Source organism: Leucoraja erinacea, chromosome 10, assembly GCF_028641065.1.
Source record: "Leucoraja erinacea ecotype New England chromosome 10, Leri_hhj_1, whole genome shotgun sequence".
Taxonomy (NCBI): domain Eukaryota; kingdom Metazoa; phylum Chordata; class Chondrichthyes; order Rajiformes; family Rajidae; genus Leucoraja; species Leucoraja erinaceus.
In genome coordinates this window covers 51117115-51135809 of record NC_073386.1, presented here as the reverse complement: position 1 = coordinate 51135809, position 18695 = coordinate 51117115, and the positions used below count along the sequence as shown (strand labels likewise).

Below are 18695 nucleotides of genomic sequence, written 5' to 3'. Positions count from 1 at the left end.
TGATCCCTCCCCACTTGGGTCTGGAGCTAACCCCATCTCTGTTGACTCAATCTAGACCTGACTGGACCCTGACATTTACGAACAGGAAGGGTTTAGAGGGTTTTTGGGCCAAATGCAGGCAAATGGGACCCTGCCCGGAATTTCACACAAAGGTGGTGGGAGTATGCAAGGAGCTGTGAAAATGTAGACTTTGGACTTTAGAGATTCAGTACTGAATCAGGCACTTCGGCCCACCGAGTCCATGCCGACCAGGTAGTACACCAGCACTATCCTACGCACTAGGGATAATTTTACAACTTACTAAAGCCAATAACCTACAAACCTGTTGGTCTTTGGAGTTGAACGGCTATATGAAGAATATAGTAAATGTGGTTGCCCAGTACGTTGTCATATTGCAAAATTAAGTTGATTGCTGACTCTTTCCTTTGACAGGTGAAAATGCCCAAGCGAGTCGCTATCATAGGTGCTGGAGCCAGCGGGCTACCATGTATCAAATGCTGTTTGGATGAAGATTTGGAGCCTGTATGTTTTGAACGGAACGATGACATTGGAGGGCTGTGGAACTTTCAGGTACGTTCTGATGTTTTATGGAGTTCTGTTCCGTGGTCCAATCCCAGCCCTCGCCTTGGGAGGTTCGGCATGTCCCCAACAACCCTCACCAACTTCTACCGATGTGCCGTCGAGAGCATTTTGCCGGAATGCATCACGGCATGGTTTGGGAACAGCTCCATCCAAGACTGCAAGAAACTGCAGAGAGTTGCAGACACAGCCCAGACCATCAACCTCCCTTCCATTGACTCCATTTACTCCTCACGCTGCCTCGGCAAGGCCACCAGCATAATCAAGGCACAGTCTCAACCTGGCCACTCTCTCTTCTCCCCGCTCCCATCAGGCAAGGCGTGCAGAAGTGTGAAAGCGCACACCTCCAGATTCAGGGACAGTTTCTGCTCGGCTGTTATCAGGCAACTGAACCATTCTACCGACAACTAGAGAATGGTCCTGAGCTACCATCTACCTCATTGAAGACCTGTAATCAAACTTTAACCGACTTTATTTTGCACTGAACATTATTCCCTTCATCATGTATCTGTACACAGTGGATGGCTCAATTGTGATCATGTAAAGTCTTTCCGCTGACTGTGTAGCATGCAATAGAAGCTTTGCACTGTACCTCGGTATGCGTGACAATAAACTAAGCTAAAGATAGACGCAAAAAACTGGAGTAACTCAGCGGGACAGGCAGCATCTCTGGAGAGAAGGAATGGGTGACGTTTCAGGTTGAGACCCTTCTTCAGACTGTCTGAAGCGTCAGAAACCCGCGTTCGATCCTGAGTACGGGTGTAGGGAGTTTGTACGTGCTCCCTGTGACCTGCGTGGGTTTTCTCTGAGATCTTCGGATTCGTCCCACACTCCAAAGATGTACAATTTTGTAGGTTAATTGGCTTGATGTAAATGTAAAATTGTCCCTTGTGTGTAGGGTAGTGTTAATGTACGGGGATTGCTGGTCGGCACAGATCGGTGGGCTGAAGGGCCTGTTTCCACGCTGTATCTCTAAACTAAACTAAACCTTGGGTTTTGCCACTGTGTATTACTACAAGTAAGACCTCAAATAATCTGGTCATTGTGGATCCAATGAATTGGAGCATTGGTTGTCCTTTAACATAGAAAATAGGTGCAGGAGTAGGCCATTTGGCCCTTTGAGCCTGCATGGCTGATCATCCAACTCGGTACCCTGTACCTGCCTTCTCGCCATACCCCCTGATCCCTTTAGCCACAAGGGCCACGTCTAACTCCCTCTTAAATATAGCTAATGAACTGGCCTCAACTACCATCTGTGGCAGAGAGTTCCAGAGATTCACCACTCTCTGTGTGAATTTTTTTTTTTCTCATCTCGGTCCTAAAGGATTTCCCCTTTATCCTTAAACTGTGACCCCTTGTCCTGGACTTCCCCAACAACGGGAACAATCTTCCTGCATCTAGCCTGTCCAACCCCTTAAGAATTTTGTAAGTTTCTATAAGATCCCCCCTCAATCTACTAAATTCCAGCGAGTACAAGCCGAGTCTATCCAGTCTTTCTTCATATGAAAGTCCTGACATCCCAGGAATCAGTCTGGTGAACCTTCTCTGTACTCCCTTTACTTGTGATAGAATCATAAGGAGCTTCTGCACAACATTACAGTCTTGAAAGGAAGCAACTTGTTGGTGACTTTACTGAGATACATCAAGCTGTGGACACTTTGGAGGAGTGTTTTGAGAGTTGGTGAGGAGCTCTGTGGAAATTTAGCATTAGATTGCTAATAAAGTAATTCTACTTATTTTACCCAGGAGAAAATAACTGATGGAAGGCCCAGCATCTATAAATCATTGGTTATCAATACATCCAAAGAGATGATGTGCTATAGTGATTTTCCCATTCCAGAAGAATATCCAAATTACATGCACAACTCCAAGATTATGGACTATTTCCGTCTTTATGCCGCGAATTTCGACCTGATGAAGTATATACGATTTCAGGTGAGGCTTTAGATCTTAGAAATATGACACAATGTGCTGGTGTAACTCAGCGGGTCAAGTGGAATCTCTGGAGAACATGGATAGGTGACATTTCAAGTTGGCGCCCATCTTCAGACGACATTTCGAGGTGGGACACTTCTTCGGAACACCACCCCTGGCAGCTTGAAACACGAAAGAAAACCAAACAAAAATAGTGAAAATGTTTTTTTTTTTTAAAGACACTGATCTGCTGAGTTACTCCAACACTTGTGTGTGCGAATCTGCAGTTCCTTGTTTCTGCAAATCAATGCACTTATTTGGGTAACAATGGGTCATCAAACTAATGTAGAAAAACTGGAAAAAGGAAGTAATATTATTTAACTCTAAAGTATATAAAAAATCTCCACCTGTCTGCATCTTCACCCCATTTGTGAAAATTCTACGTTGAATGGGTTTGACATTGACTGTCTAACCGTTTTCCCCCTCGGCCTCTCTAGACCAGTGTCTGCAGTGTTACAAAGCGGGTGGATTTCCCTTCCTCCGGGCAGTGGGACGTTGTGACAAAGGATGTGGAGGGAAACATGGAAACAATGACCTTCGATGCTGTTTTAGTCTGTACTGGTCATCACACCAATCCTCACTTGCCTCTGGATTCATTTCCTGGTGAGTAACATGGTGACAGTCAGCAGATAAAGCACAAGCTGTCGGCATTCCCTTCCATTGACCTTGTCTACACTTCACGCTGCCTCGGCAAGGCCACCAGCATAATCGAGGACCAGTCTCACCCTGGTCACTCTCTCTTCTCCCCTCTCCCATCAGGCAAAAGGTACAGAAGTGTGAAAACGCACACCTCCAGATTCAGGGACAGTTTCTTCCCACCTGTTATCAGGCAACTGAACCACCCTATCACCAACTAGAGAGCGGTCCCGACCTCCCGTCTACCGCATTGGCGACCCTTGAACCATCTTAGATCAGACTTTACTGGATCTTACCTTGCACTAAAGGTTATTCCCTTTATCATGTATCTGCACATTGTGGACGGCTCGATTGTAATCATGTATTGTCTTTCCGCTGACTGGATAACATGTGACAAAAGCTTTTCACTGTAGCTCGGTGCACGTGACAATAAACTAAACTGTAAACAGCATGTCCAAATACTGAAAGCAGATTTTTTTCTATGCATTGTGTAGTTCTGTGCAAGGCAAGTAGCAAGCCACGAATAAGAAGTATTTACAGTTGTACAATGCTTTAGAAAAGAAGCCTCTGAAACCCAGTCTTTTTTTCTCATTTGTTGCAGCTGTACAGCTGCTAATCTGTGATAAACAATGTCACTCAAACAACAATGTTATAATGACCAAACCGTTAGAACATGGAGTAACTCAGCGGGACAGACACGTACCTGCCAACTAGTCCAATTTTATCGTATTTGTTCCGATTTTTAAGTTAAAGTGTGAAAAATCGGAACAGTACGATTTTAAAATGAGGAAAAAAGGCCAACCAACCGTTGTCTCTAAGCGGGTTGCGTCCAATCACATAGTGCGCTGGTCACTCGGCGGCCAATTGGCCGCTGTCTCCGAGGGGCATCGCTTCAGAAAAGGAAGAGGTGACGTTTCGTGTCGTGACCCTTCTTCTGACTGGAAAGTACAACGCAGAAACAGGCCCTTTGGCTCGCAATGTTTGAGCCGAACATGATGCAAAGTTAAACTAATCTCCTCTGCCTGCATGTGATCCACGTCCCTCCATTCCCCACGTATCTATGTGCCTATCTAACTGCTTCATGCACAGAAGTTGTAGATGTAGCCCAGTCCATCTCACAGACCAGACTCCTCACCATTGACTCCATCTACACTTCATGTTGCCTCGAAAAAACCGCCATCATAATCAAAGACTTGTCCTACCCTGGTCATTCTTTCTTCTTCTTGCTCCCATAAGGCAGAAGGTAGAAAAGTTTTAAAATGCACACCACCAAATTCAGGGACAGGTTCTTTGCCTCTGTTATCAGGCTTCACAACGGTCCTTTCATTACCTCAATGCGGGCATTGGTTTTGGTTATCAGGCTTCTGAACATCCCATAGCTGGTGTGGTACTGTCCGATTCACCTCTACCCCATTGTGGACATTGAACTTTGTCTATGGAGCAGATGCGCTACAATGCTGAGAACTACATTCTGCGCCCTGCATCTTCCCCTTTGTTCTACCTGTTGTACTTGAGTTTGTCATGAATGTATTATGGATAGCATCCAAAACAAAGCTGTTCACTGTATCTCAGTACAGGTCACAATAATAAAGCTTAAGCTATGTGGTCGAGGGCAGCAGCACAGAGTGGTGCCGAGCCGACGGCACAGGGCTGGGCCAGGCCAAACCCATCTCCACCAACCCAGTGCCGCCAGGACACCAGGCGGATGTTTTACGGACTTGGGCGTTGCAAGATGGCAGCAGAACATGGCGACTCTCTGCGTACTGTTCCAGAAGAGGATCTATTGTACTCATGTACAGTATGATTTAACTGGACAGCATGCAGAACGAGCTTCTTACTGTATCTCTGTACACATGACGGTACAGACGGACACCATTGAACATAGAAAATAGGTTCAGGAGGAGGCCACTCAGCCCTTCGAGCCAACACCGCCATTCATTGTGATCATGGCTGATCGTCCCCAATCAATAACCTGTGCCTGCCTTCTCCCCATATTCCTTGATTCCACTAGCCCCTAGAGCTCTATCTAACTCTCTTAAATCCATCCAGTGATTTGGCCTCCACTGCCCTCTGTGGCAGGAAATTCCACAAATTCACAACTCCCTGGGTGAAAAAGTTTTTTCTCACCTCAGACTTAAATGGCCTCCCCTTTATTCTAAGATTGTGGCCCCTGGTTCTGGACTCGCCCAACATTGGGAACATTTTTCCTGCATCTAGCTTGTCCAGTCCTTTTATAATTATATATGTTTCTATAAGATCCCCCCCCCCCCCCCCCCCAGTCTTTTCAATCTTTCCTCATATGACAGACCCGCCATCCCAGGGATCACTCTCGTGAACCTACACTGCACTGCCTCAATCACATGGATGTCCTTCCTCAAATTAGGAGACCAAAACTGTACACAATACTCCAGATGATGTCCCACCAGAGCCCCGTACAACTGCAGAAGTTTATGTTAAGTTTATTTGCTGTCATTGGGGTTGTATACTCGCCAAGCAAAATGCTTCTCCATTTGTCTCTTGTCTATATCCCCAGGTATAGAGAAATTCAAGGGTCAATATATGCACAGCAAGGATTATAAACAGCCGCTGATATTTGAAGGGAAAAGAGTGGTGGTCATTGGTATCGGAAACTCAGGGGGTGATCTTGCAGTTGAAATCGGTCAACATGCTAAACAGGTAATGAGCAACACAGACAGAATGACGTCAATTCACTGTATGCACTGTGTGTGTTTCAAGCAAAAACTTGCCCACCTTTCTGGTTCTGGTAACTCATTTGGTTTCAGGCCAGATCTGTAATAAAATGTTACAAAAACATCTTTTTGCCATCACCCCTGCTTCCTTGGGAAAGCAGCCAACATAATCTAGGAACTTTTCCCACCCCCGCATATTCCTCCTCCTCCCCTCTCACTCCCGTCCGGCAGAAGATACACAAACTTGAAAGCGCGCACCACCAGACTCGGGAACAGTTTCTTTCCCGCTGTTTTCAGACTTCTGAACGATCCTTCCATGAGCAGAAACAGAACCATCATATCACCACTAGACCGGTCCTAACCTTACCATCTACCTCATTGGAGACCCTCAGACTTCGCTGGACTTTATCTTGCACTACACGTAATTCCTTTTATCCTGTATCTGTGCACTGTGGATGGCTCAATTGTAATCATGTAGAAGTCCATAAGTTCTAGTGGCAGAATTGGGTCATTCGGCCCATCAAGTCTTCTCCGCCATTCAATCATGGCTGATCTGCCATTCCCTCTCAACCCCATTCTCCTGCCTTCTCCTCATAACTCCTGACACCCTTACTAATCAAAAATCTGTCGATCTCCACCATAAAAATATCCCGTGACTTGGCCTCCACAGCTGTCTGTGGCAATGGATTCCACAGATTCACCATCCTCTGACTAAAGAACTTCCTCAATTCCTTTCCAAAGATACTGTACATCCTTTTACTCTGAGGCTGTGCCCTCTGGTCCTGGACTCTCTTCCTAGTGGAATCATCCTCTCCACATCCACTCTACCCAGGCCCTTCACCATTCGTATAGTCTTGTCGCTGACTGGATAGGACGCAACAAAAAGGTTTTCACTGTACCCGGTACACGCGACAATAATAAACTAAACCAGAGGTGGGGAACCTGTGGCCTTCTAGGCCATTATGTGCAGCCAAATTTTGTAGAACAAATCCTTTTATTTTTATTTAAGAAGGAACTGCAGATGCTGGAAAATCGAAGGTAGAGAAAAATGCTGTAGAAACTCAGCAGGAGAGGCAGCATCTATGGAGCGAAGAAAATAGGCGAAGTTTTCAGACCGGGTCCGAAACATCGCCTATTTCCTTTGCTCCATAGATGCTGCCTTACCCGCTGAGTTTCTCCAGAATTTTTGTCCACCTTTTATTTTTATTAATATGTTATTGTTCATCTTTTATTATTTGTATTTTAATCTTAAAATGAACGTATTAAAAATACCAAAGAGTAAAAGAAGATTCGATGAAATAATCCTCCCTGACTGACGGCCACAATTAAAACATTAGTAAGTCATGAGGGCTATTTTAACAAAATAATGTACGTTTTGAAGTACCCTGTATATCTAATTGAAGTTTCTTGGATGCGGCCTTATTAGATCACAGCTAACTTAATGCGGCCTTCCAACATGAAAAGGTTCCCCACCCCTGAACTAAACCAAACTTAGCTAAGCAATGGGACGTCTCCAATTTTGCAGGCACTGGCTGCAAGGCTGATACGTGCAGTTGTAACACAGACAACCAACCTCACAATGCTAGAGGCAGCTTGAGGGTTCAAAATCCTCTCTTTTTACCAATGAAGCCTATATTTTCTGCTGCACCACCTCCTTAAAACTCTTCATTTAACCATGTCAAAATATCCTTCATTTCTTCCTCCTGATCCATCGTGCTATTTGCCAAATCTAATCCACAGGTCACAAATTTCATCATACAGCCACCATCTGGTCAAAGAAATGTATTTGGAATTCCTTCCTAACTTTATGTTTATGACCTGTTTATTAACTTACCCCACATTGAATTATCTTCCCTGCCAAAATCTTTCTTCTGCAAAGCAAGGATTTAATATTTTTCAAAATATGTTTACATATTATTTTTATCTTTAGGCCCATTTATTTTTTTTTTAAATGTTATCATTATTGTTATTATTTTTGTAAATGATCCATTTCTGGTAACATCTTAACATATTATTAACCTATTATCATTAACATTATTAGCATGTTATTATTTACATTATTGTGTTATTTTTATGTTTATGACCTGTTTATTAATTTAGCCCAAATGTAATGATTTTTCCTTGCCAATCTTTCTTCTGTCTACTCTGCCATTCAATCATGGCTGATAGAAATTAGGTGCAGGAGTAGGCCATTCGGCCCTTCGAGCCTGCCCTTTCCCTCCTAACCCCATTCTGCTTTCTCCCCATAACCCCTGACACCCGTACTAATCAAGAATCTATCCATCTTTGCTGTACAAATATCCATTGACTTGGCCTCTGCAGCCTTCTGTGGCAATGAATTCCACAGATTCACCACCCTCTGACTAAAGAAATTTCTCCATATCTCTTTCCTCATAGCCTCAGAATTAAAGGACGTTCTTTTAGGAAGGGAATGAGGAGAAATTTATTTAGTCAGAGGGTGGTGAATGTGTGGAATTCTTTGCCACAGAGGGCTGTGGAGGCTGTCAGTGGATATTTTTTAAGGTAGATAGATTTTTGATTAGTACAGGTGTCAGAGGCTAATATGGGGAGATGGTAGGAGAAAGGGGTTAGGAGGGAGTGATAGATCAGCCATGATTGAATGGCGGAGTAGACTTGATGGGCCGAATGGCCTAATTTTGCTCCTATCACAAGATCATGATCTAAATATCTTGCAGGTGTTTCTGAGTACAAGAAGGGGTGCCTGGATAATCAACCGTGTGGCAGCGAGAGGATACCCTGTCGACATGGCCTATACCTGCCGTGTTTATAACTTGGTCCCTCCACCTCTAACTGCCTGGGTGATTGAGAGACGTATAAACAATCGATTTGATCATGCGAACTATGGTTTGCAACCCACCCACAGGTGAGTAATCTCACCAGCATCGCATTCTGTGGTCTTTGTAAAAGCAAATGGGCAGGCCATGCGGAGTTGCATGGAGAGCAACAAGAAATTCATTGGCGCGCACCAAGTGACCAGTCAAGGCTGACCTGCTGAGCACGACTTTGATACAGCCTTTATATTCTCAGCTGACAAGATTGCACAGAAACGTGATGAACAGTAAAATGAGGTCTTCAATTATTCAATTCAATGAGTCAATGATACTTTATTGTCACAGCCCCCCCACTCCCACTGGGTCCCCCTTCATTTTCGCCACTTGCCAACCCCTGCCTTGCTCCCCCCTTGTTCCCGGCAGCCCCGAGAACAGAATGGAGGTCACAGAAAGGCTAAAGGGCCTGTCCCACTTTCACAACCTAATTCACAACCTCTGCCGAGTTTGCCCTTGACTCAAACTCGCAACATGGTCGTCACAAGGTCGTAGCAGGCCGTGATGCTAGTCGTAGGTACTCGTGGCATCAAGTAGGTCGGGGCGTTTTTCTAGCATGATGAAACATGTCCACGAGTAAAAAAGGTTGCGAATTAGGTCGTGAAAGTGGGACAGGCCCTTTAATTAGGGAACAAACTCAGTCTTGATTGCCGAATAAAAAGATTATCCACAAGTAGATCCAATTTTCTGTCACAACACCATAACACAATCAATGACGTTCCTGAAACTTGGGTGTCATCACTGCTGCATTCCATGTCTCTACCTTTAGGCTTTGTCTGCCATCACATCCCTGTCACCACACCACAGCACAAACCATATCCCTATTAGTTATTAGCCCTCAGAATTCCTTCCCCGACAATCTTTGTCTTACCTTGAAGGTACCTAGCTGCTCCAATGAACCCCTTCCGTTATTTATTTTTGTTTGTTGACTTTTGGCCATCTACCCTGTTTTCCATTTGGCTCGGTTTCTCATTTTGGCTTGTCGTGTTCACTTGAAGCATTTAGGAATGGTTTACTACATAACAAATGATGCCAGAGTTGCAACTACAAGCAAAGAATGAGGGGAGTATTCACCATGTCAGTCAGCCTCTGTGGCGGGAGAGAGAAAAACAATTAATGTTTCAGATCAGCTGTGCGGCACAGTGGCGCGGCGGTAGAGTTGCTGCCTCACAGCGCCAGAGACCTGGGTTTGATCCTGATTACGGGTGCTGTCTGTACGGAGTTTGCATGTTCTCCTCGCATGGGTTTTCTCCATGTGCTCCAGTTTCCTCCCACATTCCAAAAACGTACAGGTATGTGGGTTAATTGGCTACTTGGTATAATTGTTCCTAGTGTGCGTAGAACGTGTTAGTGTGCGGGGATCGCTGGTCGGTGCGGACTCAGTGGGCCAAAGGACCTGTCTCTGCGCTGTATCTCTAAACTAAACAAATAAACTAGTGTTTAAGAAGGAACTGCAGAGGCTGGAAAATCGAAGGTAGACAAAAATGCTGGAGAAACTCAGCAGGCGAGGCAGCATCTGTGGAGCGAAGGAAATCGGCAACGTTTCGGGTCGAAACCCTTCTTTAGACTGATGTGACGGTGGGGGGGCGGAAGGAAGTGGAGCCAGTGGGCTGAGGGAGAGCTGAGTGTGGAGGACAATTGGAGAGGTCAATGTTCATACCGCTGGGGTGCAAACTGCCCAAGCAAAATATGAGGTGCTGCTCCTCCAATTTACGGTGGTCCTCACTGTGGCCATGGAGGAGGCCCAGGACAGAAAGGTTGGATTTGGAACGGGAGGGGGAGTTGAAGTGCTGGGCCACCGGGAGATCAGGTTGGTTATTGCGAACCGAGCGGAGATGTTGGGCGAAGCATTCGCCAAGCCTGCGCTTGGTCTCACCGATGCAGAGCAGCTGATAACCTAGAGCAGCGGATGCAATGGAGGAGGTGCAGGTGAACCTCTGCCGCACCTGGAAAGACTGCTTGAGTCCTTGAATGGAGTCAAGGGGGGAGGTGTGTATCTGTTTGATGGTTGGCATGGACTCGATTGACTGAAGAGCCTGTTTTTCTGCTGTAAGACTAACTCTAACCATGGTAATTCTAAAAGGTTAACTCCAATGCACTGCAGCCATTCTAGCCGGATTATTATCTCTCTCTCTCTCCTCCAGATTTCAGGGCCAGCATCCGACGATTAATGATTATTTGCCAAATTGCATAATAACTGGAAGTGTTCTTGTGAAACCCAATGTGAGCGAATTTACTGAATCGGCAGCCATCTTTGAAGATGGCACGACGGAAGAGGTCGATTTTGTTATCTTTGCAACGGGATACACTTTTGCGTTCCCCTTTCTGGATAAGACCATCATTGAAGTCGACGAAAACCATGTCCCTCTGTACAAGTATGTCTTTCCTCCTCGACTAGAACATCCGACCCTGGCAATCATCGGCCTAATCCAGCCCCTGGGAGCCATCATGCCAATATCAGAACTCCAGGCTCGTTGGGCTACGAGGGCCTTTAAAGGTATGCGGACATTTTTCAAAGCATCACCAACATGCACTCATAAGTTCCTAAATTCATGAATGAGCAGAATTAGGCCATTCGGCCCATCAAATCTACTCCGCCATTCAATCATCGCCGATCTATCTCTCCCTCCTAACCCCATTCTCCTGCCCTCTCCCCATAACCCGACACCCGTACTGATCAAGAATCTGTCTATCTCTGCCTTAAAAATAACCATTGACTTGGCCTCCACAGCTTCTGTGGCAATTTCACCAACCTCTAATAAAATTAATTCCTCCTCATCTCCTTCCCAATCCAAGGCTATGACCCCTATCCTAGACTCTGTCACTAATGAAAACATCCTCTCCACATCCACTCTACCCAGGCCTTCCACTATTCTGTATGTTTCAATGAGGGGACCCCTCATCCTTCTAAACTCCAGTGAGTAGAGGCCCAGTGTCGTCAAACGCTCATCATATGTTAACCAACTGCATTGTGTGTAATATCTATTGATTAGGTAGTCTTGTTGTTGACGTGATAGTGAGCGGGACAGCGATGCAGCTGGTAGTGCCGCTGCCACACTGCGCCAGACACCTGGGTTCGATCCTGACCTTGGTGTTGTCTGTGCATGGAGTTTGTATGTTCTCTCTGTGACCGCCTGGGTTTCCTCTGGGTGCTTCGGTTTCCTCCCATATCCCAAAGACGTGCAGGTTTGTAGGCGAAATACCCTCAGTAAATTGGCCCTAGTTGATGTAGCGAGTAGATGGGGAAAGTGGGATAACATAGAACTAGTGTGAACGGGTGATCTATGGGCTTGGTGGGTCGAAGGCCCTGTTTCCCTGATGTATCTCCAAACTAACCTCAATATGATATAGATTTTTTTCTTGACAATTACTGTTCCTCTCTTGGCGTTCAGATGAATACATTGCCTTTCTGTCCAGGAGATTCTAAATTCAATCCCTGGCACATACTGTTTCAAATTTAATCTGCTTTGGAGGTGCATTTTTCTTTGCTTTCTACCTTGGTCCAGAGTTTGTGAAATGCAGTCAAACCCAAACTGAGATTGAAGGGAAGAATTCTTCTTGCTGATAGTTGAGTGGTGGATTGTTCAAGATCTGAACTTTTTAGTTTAGTTTAGAGTTACAGTGTGGAAACAGGCCCTTCGGCCCACCGAGTCTGCGCCGACCAGCGATCGCCCGTACACACTGGTTCTATCCTGCACACGAGGGGCAATTTGCAGAAGCCAATTAACTTACAAATCTGCATGTGTTTGGAATGTGGGAGGAAGGTAGAACGTGCAAACTCCGTACAGACAATATCCGTAGTCGGGATCGAACCGGGGCCTCTGGCGCCGTGAGGCAGCAACTCTACAGCTGTGCCACGGTGCTTGCTGCCCACACAGTAGAGTCTTTGACACTCAAGTTCACAAACCTCTCCAGATTCAGGGACAGTTTCTTCCCTGCTGTTATCAGGCAACTGAATGGTCTTCTCATCAGCTAGAGTGCGGTCCTGACCTCCCATCTATTCCATTGGACACCTTTTGAACTATCTTCAATAGGAATCTTATCGGATTCAATATTATATTTTGCACTAAACGTTGTACCATTTATCCTTTATCTGTTCACTGTGGGCAGCTTGATTGTAATCATGTATAGTCTTTTCTTTGTATAGCGCACATACAAAGCTTTTCACTGTATCTCGGTACATGTGATAGTAAAAAACTAAACTACACTAATATGTAGGAAGGAACTGCAGATGCTGGTTTACACTGCAGATAGACACACAATATTGGTGTAACAGCAAGACAGGCAGCATCTCTGGGGGAAAAGGAGTGGGTGACATTTCCGGGGCAAGTCCCTTCAGACTGCGAGACAGGGGAGAGGGAAACTAGAGGTATGAAACGATACAAAGACCAAAAACGACACCAAGTTTGGCAAAGGTTTTAACAGCTTAAGGGCTTGGAGGGCTGGTGAGGAACTAGGCTTGCGGAGGTGGGAGGTTGTAGTTTGGGCCTCGCCAGTTGTCAAAGCCATTCTATCAGAGCAGCCAACCCCTTACTGCACTCAGCACAGTTGGCAATCGTTCTATTCAATCCAGCACAAGTGCATTTACATTTGCATTGATTCAATGAGCTGACCCCAATTCTTTTATTTTGTTCCATAGGCTTGGCTAAACTGCCCTGTGTTGACGATATGATGGCGGACATCGTGAAGAAAAGGGAAGAAATGGCCAAAAGGTATTACACTACATATTATTACCCACCAGTTAGTCTAACGTCGGTAGTGGGGAAACTGCTAGAATCAGTTATTAAAGATGGGATAGCAGCACATTTGGAAAGTGGTGAAATCATTGGACAAAGTCAGCATGGATTTATGAAAGGTAAATCATGTCTGACGAATCTTATAGAGTTTTTCGAGGATGTAACTAGTAGAGTGGATAAGGGAGAACCAGTGGATGTGTTATATCTTGACTTTCAGAAGGCTTTCGACAAGGTTTCACATAAGAGATTAGTATAAAAACTTAAAGCACACGGTTTTGGGGGTTCAGAATTGATGTGGATAGAGAACTGGCTGGCAGACAGGAAGCAAAGAGTAGGAGTAAACGGGTCCTTTTCACAATGGCAGGCAGTGACTAGTGGGGTACCGCAAGGCTCAGTTCTGGGACCCCAGCTATTTACGATATATATTAATGATTTGGACGAGGGAATTGAATGCAACATCTTCAAGTTTGCGGGTGACACTAAGCTGGGGGGCAGTGTTAGCTGTGAGGAGGATGCTAGGAGGCTGCAAGGTGACTTGGATAGGCTGGGTGAGTGGGCAAATGCATGGCAGATGCAGTATAATGTGGATAAATGTGAGGTTATCCACTTTGATGGCAAAAACAGGAAAGTAGACTATTATCTGAATGGTGGCCGATTAGGAAAGGGGGAGATGCAAAGAGACCTGGGTGGCATGGTATACCAGTCATTAAAAGTAGGCATGCAGCTGTGGCAGGCAGTGAAGAAGGCGAATGGTATGTTAGCATTCGTAGCAAAAGGATTTGAGTGTAGGAGCAGGGAGGTTCTACTGCAGTTGTACAGGGTCCTGGTGAGACCACACCTGGAGTATTGCGTACAGTTTTGGTCTCCTAATCTGAGGAAGGACATTCTTGCCATAGAGGGAGTACAGAGAAGGTTCACTAGACTGATTCCTGGGATGTCAGGACTTTCATATGAAGAAAGACTGGATAGACTCGGTTTGTACTCGCTAGAATTTAGAAGATTGAGGGGGGATCTTATAGAAACGTACAACATTCTTAAGCAGTTGGACAGGCTAGATGCAGGAAGATTGTTCCCGATGTTGGGGAAGTCCAGAACAAGGGGTCACAATTTAAGGATAAGGGGGAAATCTTTTAGGACCGAGATGAGGAAAACATTTTTCACACAGAGTGGTGAATCTGTGGAAATCTCTGCCACAGAAGGTAGTTGAGGCCAGTTCATTGGCTATATTTAAGAGGGAGTTAGATGTGGCCCTTGCGGCTAAAGGGATCAGGGGGTATGGAGAGAAGGCAGGTACAGGATACTGAGTTGGATGATCAGCCATGATCATATTGAATGGCGGTGCAGGCTCGAAGGGCCGAATGGCCTACTCCTGCACCTATTGTCTATGTTTCTATCAACAGCGCAGTTAGGGGCTATTTTATTCCAGTTGCATCATACTGGCACAAGAGCAGCACAGTGGTGCAGCTGGTCGAGCTGCTGCCTCACTGCACCACAGGCCTGGGTTCCATCCCGACCTTGCCTGCCGTATCTTTGTGTGGAGTCTCCACGTTTGAACTGTGACCGCGTGGGCTTTCTCCCACATCCCAAAAGCGTGCGGGATTTGTGGGTTAATTGGCCCTCTGTAAATTGTCCCCGAGTGTGTCGGGAGTGGATGAGAAAGTGGGATAGAAAACATGGAACTAGTGTGTACGGGTGAACGATGGTGGGCGTGGACTCGGCGGTTTCCATGCTGTATCTGTAAACTAAATTAAACTAAACTATGGGAAAACGTCCCACTGTCACCCTGTCCAGATCCCTGATAATTTGATATGCCGCCATCACATTATCCTTCACATCTCTCCAAGGAAAACATTCCCAGCTCCTCTGGTCTGTAGGTAGAATCTAGAGGTGCTGATGAGAATGGGAGGATAATAATAACAGAAAGGGGATTAACATAGGATTCGTGTAAGTGAATGGTTGATGGTCAGTAGACCCAAGGACATCTTTCATGGTGCATCTCTCTATGATGCTAAAATGGATCATCTTCCCAGCCAGATATCTGCCTGTTTAAGTAACTCACCTACAAACAACCCCACCTTCTCCTCCCCTCACACTTTTAACCCCCTCCCTTCCTTGTGCCTCACCTTGATTTTCACCCATTTAGTTTAGAGATACAGCGCGCAAACATGCCCGTCAGCCCACCGAGTCCATGCTGACCAGCGATCCCCGCACATTAACACTATCCGACACACCAGGGACAATTTTTACATTCACCAAGCCAATTAACCTACAAATCTGTACGTCTTTGGAGTGTGAGAGAAAACCGAGGATCTCGGAAAAAAACCCACGTAGGTCGCGGGGAGAACGTACAAATTCCATACAGACAGCACGCATAGTTAGGATCGAACCCGGGTCCCTGGTGCTGTAAGGCAGCAACTCTACTGCTGTGCCACCGTGCCACCCACTCCCCACTTCCCCCGTCCCATTCCCCCTATATTCCATCCTCTGAATTCACAATTCACGACTCTCCCATCCTCACCTCACCCCATTTGTCTTTGGATCCATGGTATTTATCCAACCATCTGCCTATCAAACCCCCTCCCCCCCCACTCATCCGTATCCACCTATCACTCGCCGAACTTTGTCCTACCCCTACTCTCTTTCAGCTCTCAGCCCCCCCCCCCCCCACCACCACCAATCAGTCCGAAGAATGATCCCAACCCAAAACATCGCCTGTATCCATATTCTCCAGTGATGCTGCCTGACTTACTGAGTTACTCCAGCACTTGTGCCATTTAAGAAAAAAAAAAGAAAAAAATAATTTGCAGTATTTTTCTGTTTGGCTTGGTTTTCTCTTATGTTGCAAGGTGCCAGGGGTAGTGGGGGCAAATATGGCAATGGCAATGAAGAGCCCTTTGGCTGATGGATATGGAGGGATATGGATCACATGCAGGCAGAGGAGATCGGTTTAACTTGGCATCATGTGCGGAACGGTCATTGTGGGTTGACGGACCTGTTCCTGTGCTACACAGTTCGGTCTCTTCTTCCGCCCCTCTGCTTCACTGGAAGTCGCCTCTGACCTTGAAGAGAGGACTCCCACGAAGATTTAGTGATCACTGCAGTGAAAACTATATAAAAGTAAGAACAATATAAAATTATGCGAGGATAGACAGTCAGAAACTTTTCCCCAGGGTGGAAATATCAAAAACTAGAGGGCACAGCTTTAAGGTGAGAAGGGCAAAGTTAAAGGAGGTGTGCAGGGCGTTTTTTTTGTGGTGGGTGCCTGGAGCGGATATGGAGGCAGATGCCACAGTGGCATTCAAGCTTTGGATAGGCACAAAATGCTGGAGTAACTCAGCGGGACAGGCAGAATCTCTGGAGAGAGGTAATGGGTGACGTTTCGGGTTGAGACCCTTCTTCAGACATCTTTGGCTAGACACATGGATATACAATACAATAATATTTTATTAGCCAAGTACGTTTTACAACAGATGAGGAATTTCATTTTCCAAGTCAGCCGTACAAATAAAAAGCAACAGAACATACAAAAATACATTTCAACATAAACATCCACCACATTGACTCCTCCATATTCCTCACTGTGATGGAAGGTGAAAAAAAGTTCAATCTCTTCCCTTCTATATGCAGGGCAATGGAGGCAGGCACAGATGCTTAGTATAACTGGCCGTTATGTTCAGCACGGACACTGGGCTCAAGGGCCTGTGCTGTGCTGTTCTTTTCTAAGTTCGGTCTCTTTTTATCCTACCACAACTAGAGAACAGTGCTGAACTACTATCTTCCTCTTTGATGACCCTCGGACTATCCTTGATTGGAAGTTGCTGGCTTTACCTTGCACTAAACGTTTTTCCCCTATCATGTATCTATACTGTAAATGGATCGATTGTAATAATGTACTGTCTTTCTGCTCACTTGATAGTGCACAGCAAATGCTTTTCACTGTACTTCAGTACCAGGCATGTGCCGTGAGTAATTACTCAGGGTAGGCACACTGTTGGCTTTTTAAAAAAACATTTAATCGCGCATGCGCAGATTGTTCTCTCCGTAAAAATAAAAAATAAAAATAAAAACAGTAACAATTCAATTTGCCCAAGGCTTCCAAGTCTCCTTTATTCTGAATTACTGAATGGGTGGGTGGTGAAGATTGATGGCAGGTGGCGAGATGGTGGGAAAAACGGGAGTACAGGGAAAAGCTGAATCAGTTGTTCAAGGGACCAATTGGGGGGAGAGTTCCTTTCACAGCATGTGGAGAGTCTGTGCCAGGGGTAAAGTTGCGGGGAGAGCAGGAGTGTTGAGAAGGAGGGGGTCGGGGATAATGCCAGTAACTCACTCGCTTACCGCTGTCGCAGTTCTCTGGGCATGAAGCCACGCACGGTAGCCGGGGATAGAAGCAGCTCGGGTAGCTGCGAGCGGCCGCCGGGACCCGACAGCAGAACTGGCTGTCACTTCAGCGCCTTCTGCCGGCCCGCTCACCTTTGGCAGTGCCCTCCGTCTGAACACGTCTCACCTGCCGCTCGCTCATGTCAGCCGCTTCCGCAAATCGTTAAATTCCCACAGCCGAATAACCTCAATCGTGCTGTCGGAATTTAAGGGCATGAGTGAGGCCAGCGAGCGGCAGGAGAGAGGTTTTTAGACGGAGAGCTGCCAGAGGCAAGCGGCGGCCGACAGGAGGCGCTGAGGTGGCGACTGGTTCCGCTGTCCGGCCCGGCGGCCGGTCACAGCCACCCGAGCTACTTCTTATCTCCCCCCCCCCCCCGGCCTCAATGCGGTGGCATTGTACGCCTCCGTGCAAGGAGCGCCGCAAGTGGCATGATCCCGATACCCCCCTTCACAATATTCGTGCCCTCCCCGCAACTTTACCCCGGGCCAGACTTCCCAAACGCTGTGAAAGGAGCTCTCCCCCCCACCCCACACCCCGGGAAATACGGTATTTAAAAACATCACCAAGAAATGTACTTACCACATTATCGGTACACAAGCTCCATTCTTCCCTCCCTGTTTCCTAAGATACACTTAAAATAATGACAATCCATATTTGAAAACCCCGCCAAGAAACTAGCGCTGCGCATGCGCAGTGTTGCAAAGGCAGAATCTCTGCTGCCTTCAGCCCCGATTGAAAGTGACGGCTTCAGGCAGCGCTGACGGCACGTGGGCTGCACAGAGCTTCCCGTGTTACAAGTGCTGCGGATGAAAGGCACGGAGAATTATGCCTACATAGGAGATCGATCTCTTAAATA

At 46.2% G+C, this 18695-nt stretch overlaps 1 protein-coding gene across 4 annotated transcripts in view; it reads left to right on the top strand.

Moving 5' to 3' along the window:
- Positions 1-334: 334 nt before the first annotated feature.
- The window catches only part of LOC129701192 (flavin-containing monooxygenase 5-like), a 29830-nt gene continuing 11469 nt past the window's right edge, over positions 335-18695 (top strand). The window contains exons 1-8 of one of the 4 annotated variants that reach the window (XM_055642286.1): positions 337-570; positions 2326-2514; positions 2991-3156; positions 5723-5865; positions 8576-8763; positions 10870-11222; positions 13365-13437; positions 17216-17462. In XM_055642286.1, the coding sequence (XP_055498261.1) occupies positions 439-570; positions 2326-2514; positions 2991-3156; positions 5723-5865; positions 8576-8763; positions 10870-11222; positions 13365-13437; positions 17216-17228 (1257 nt within the window). In that variant the 5' untranslated portion in view covers positions 337-438 and the 3' untranslated portion in view covers positions 17229-17462. Of the gene's footprint in view, positions 571-2325; positions 2515-2990; positions 3157-5722; positions 5866-8575; positions 8764-10869; positions 11223-13364; positions 13438-17088; positions 17463-18695 lie in introns of those variants that run through there. The other 3 variants (XM_055642285.1, XM_055642283.1, XM_055642284.1) reach the window with 3 other exon arrangements.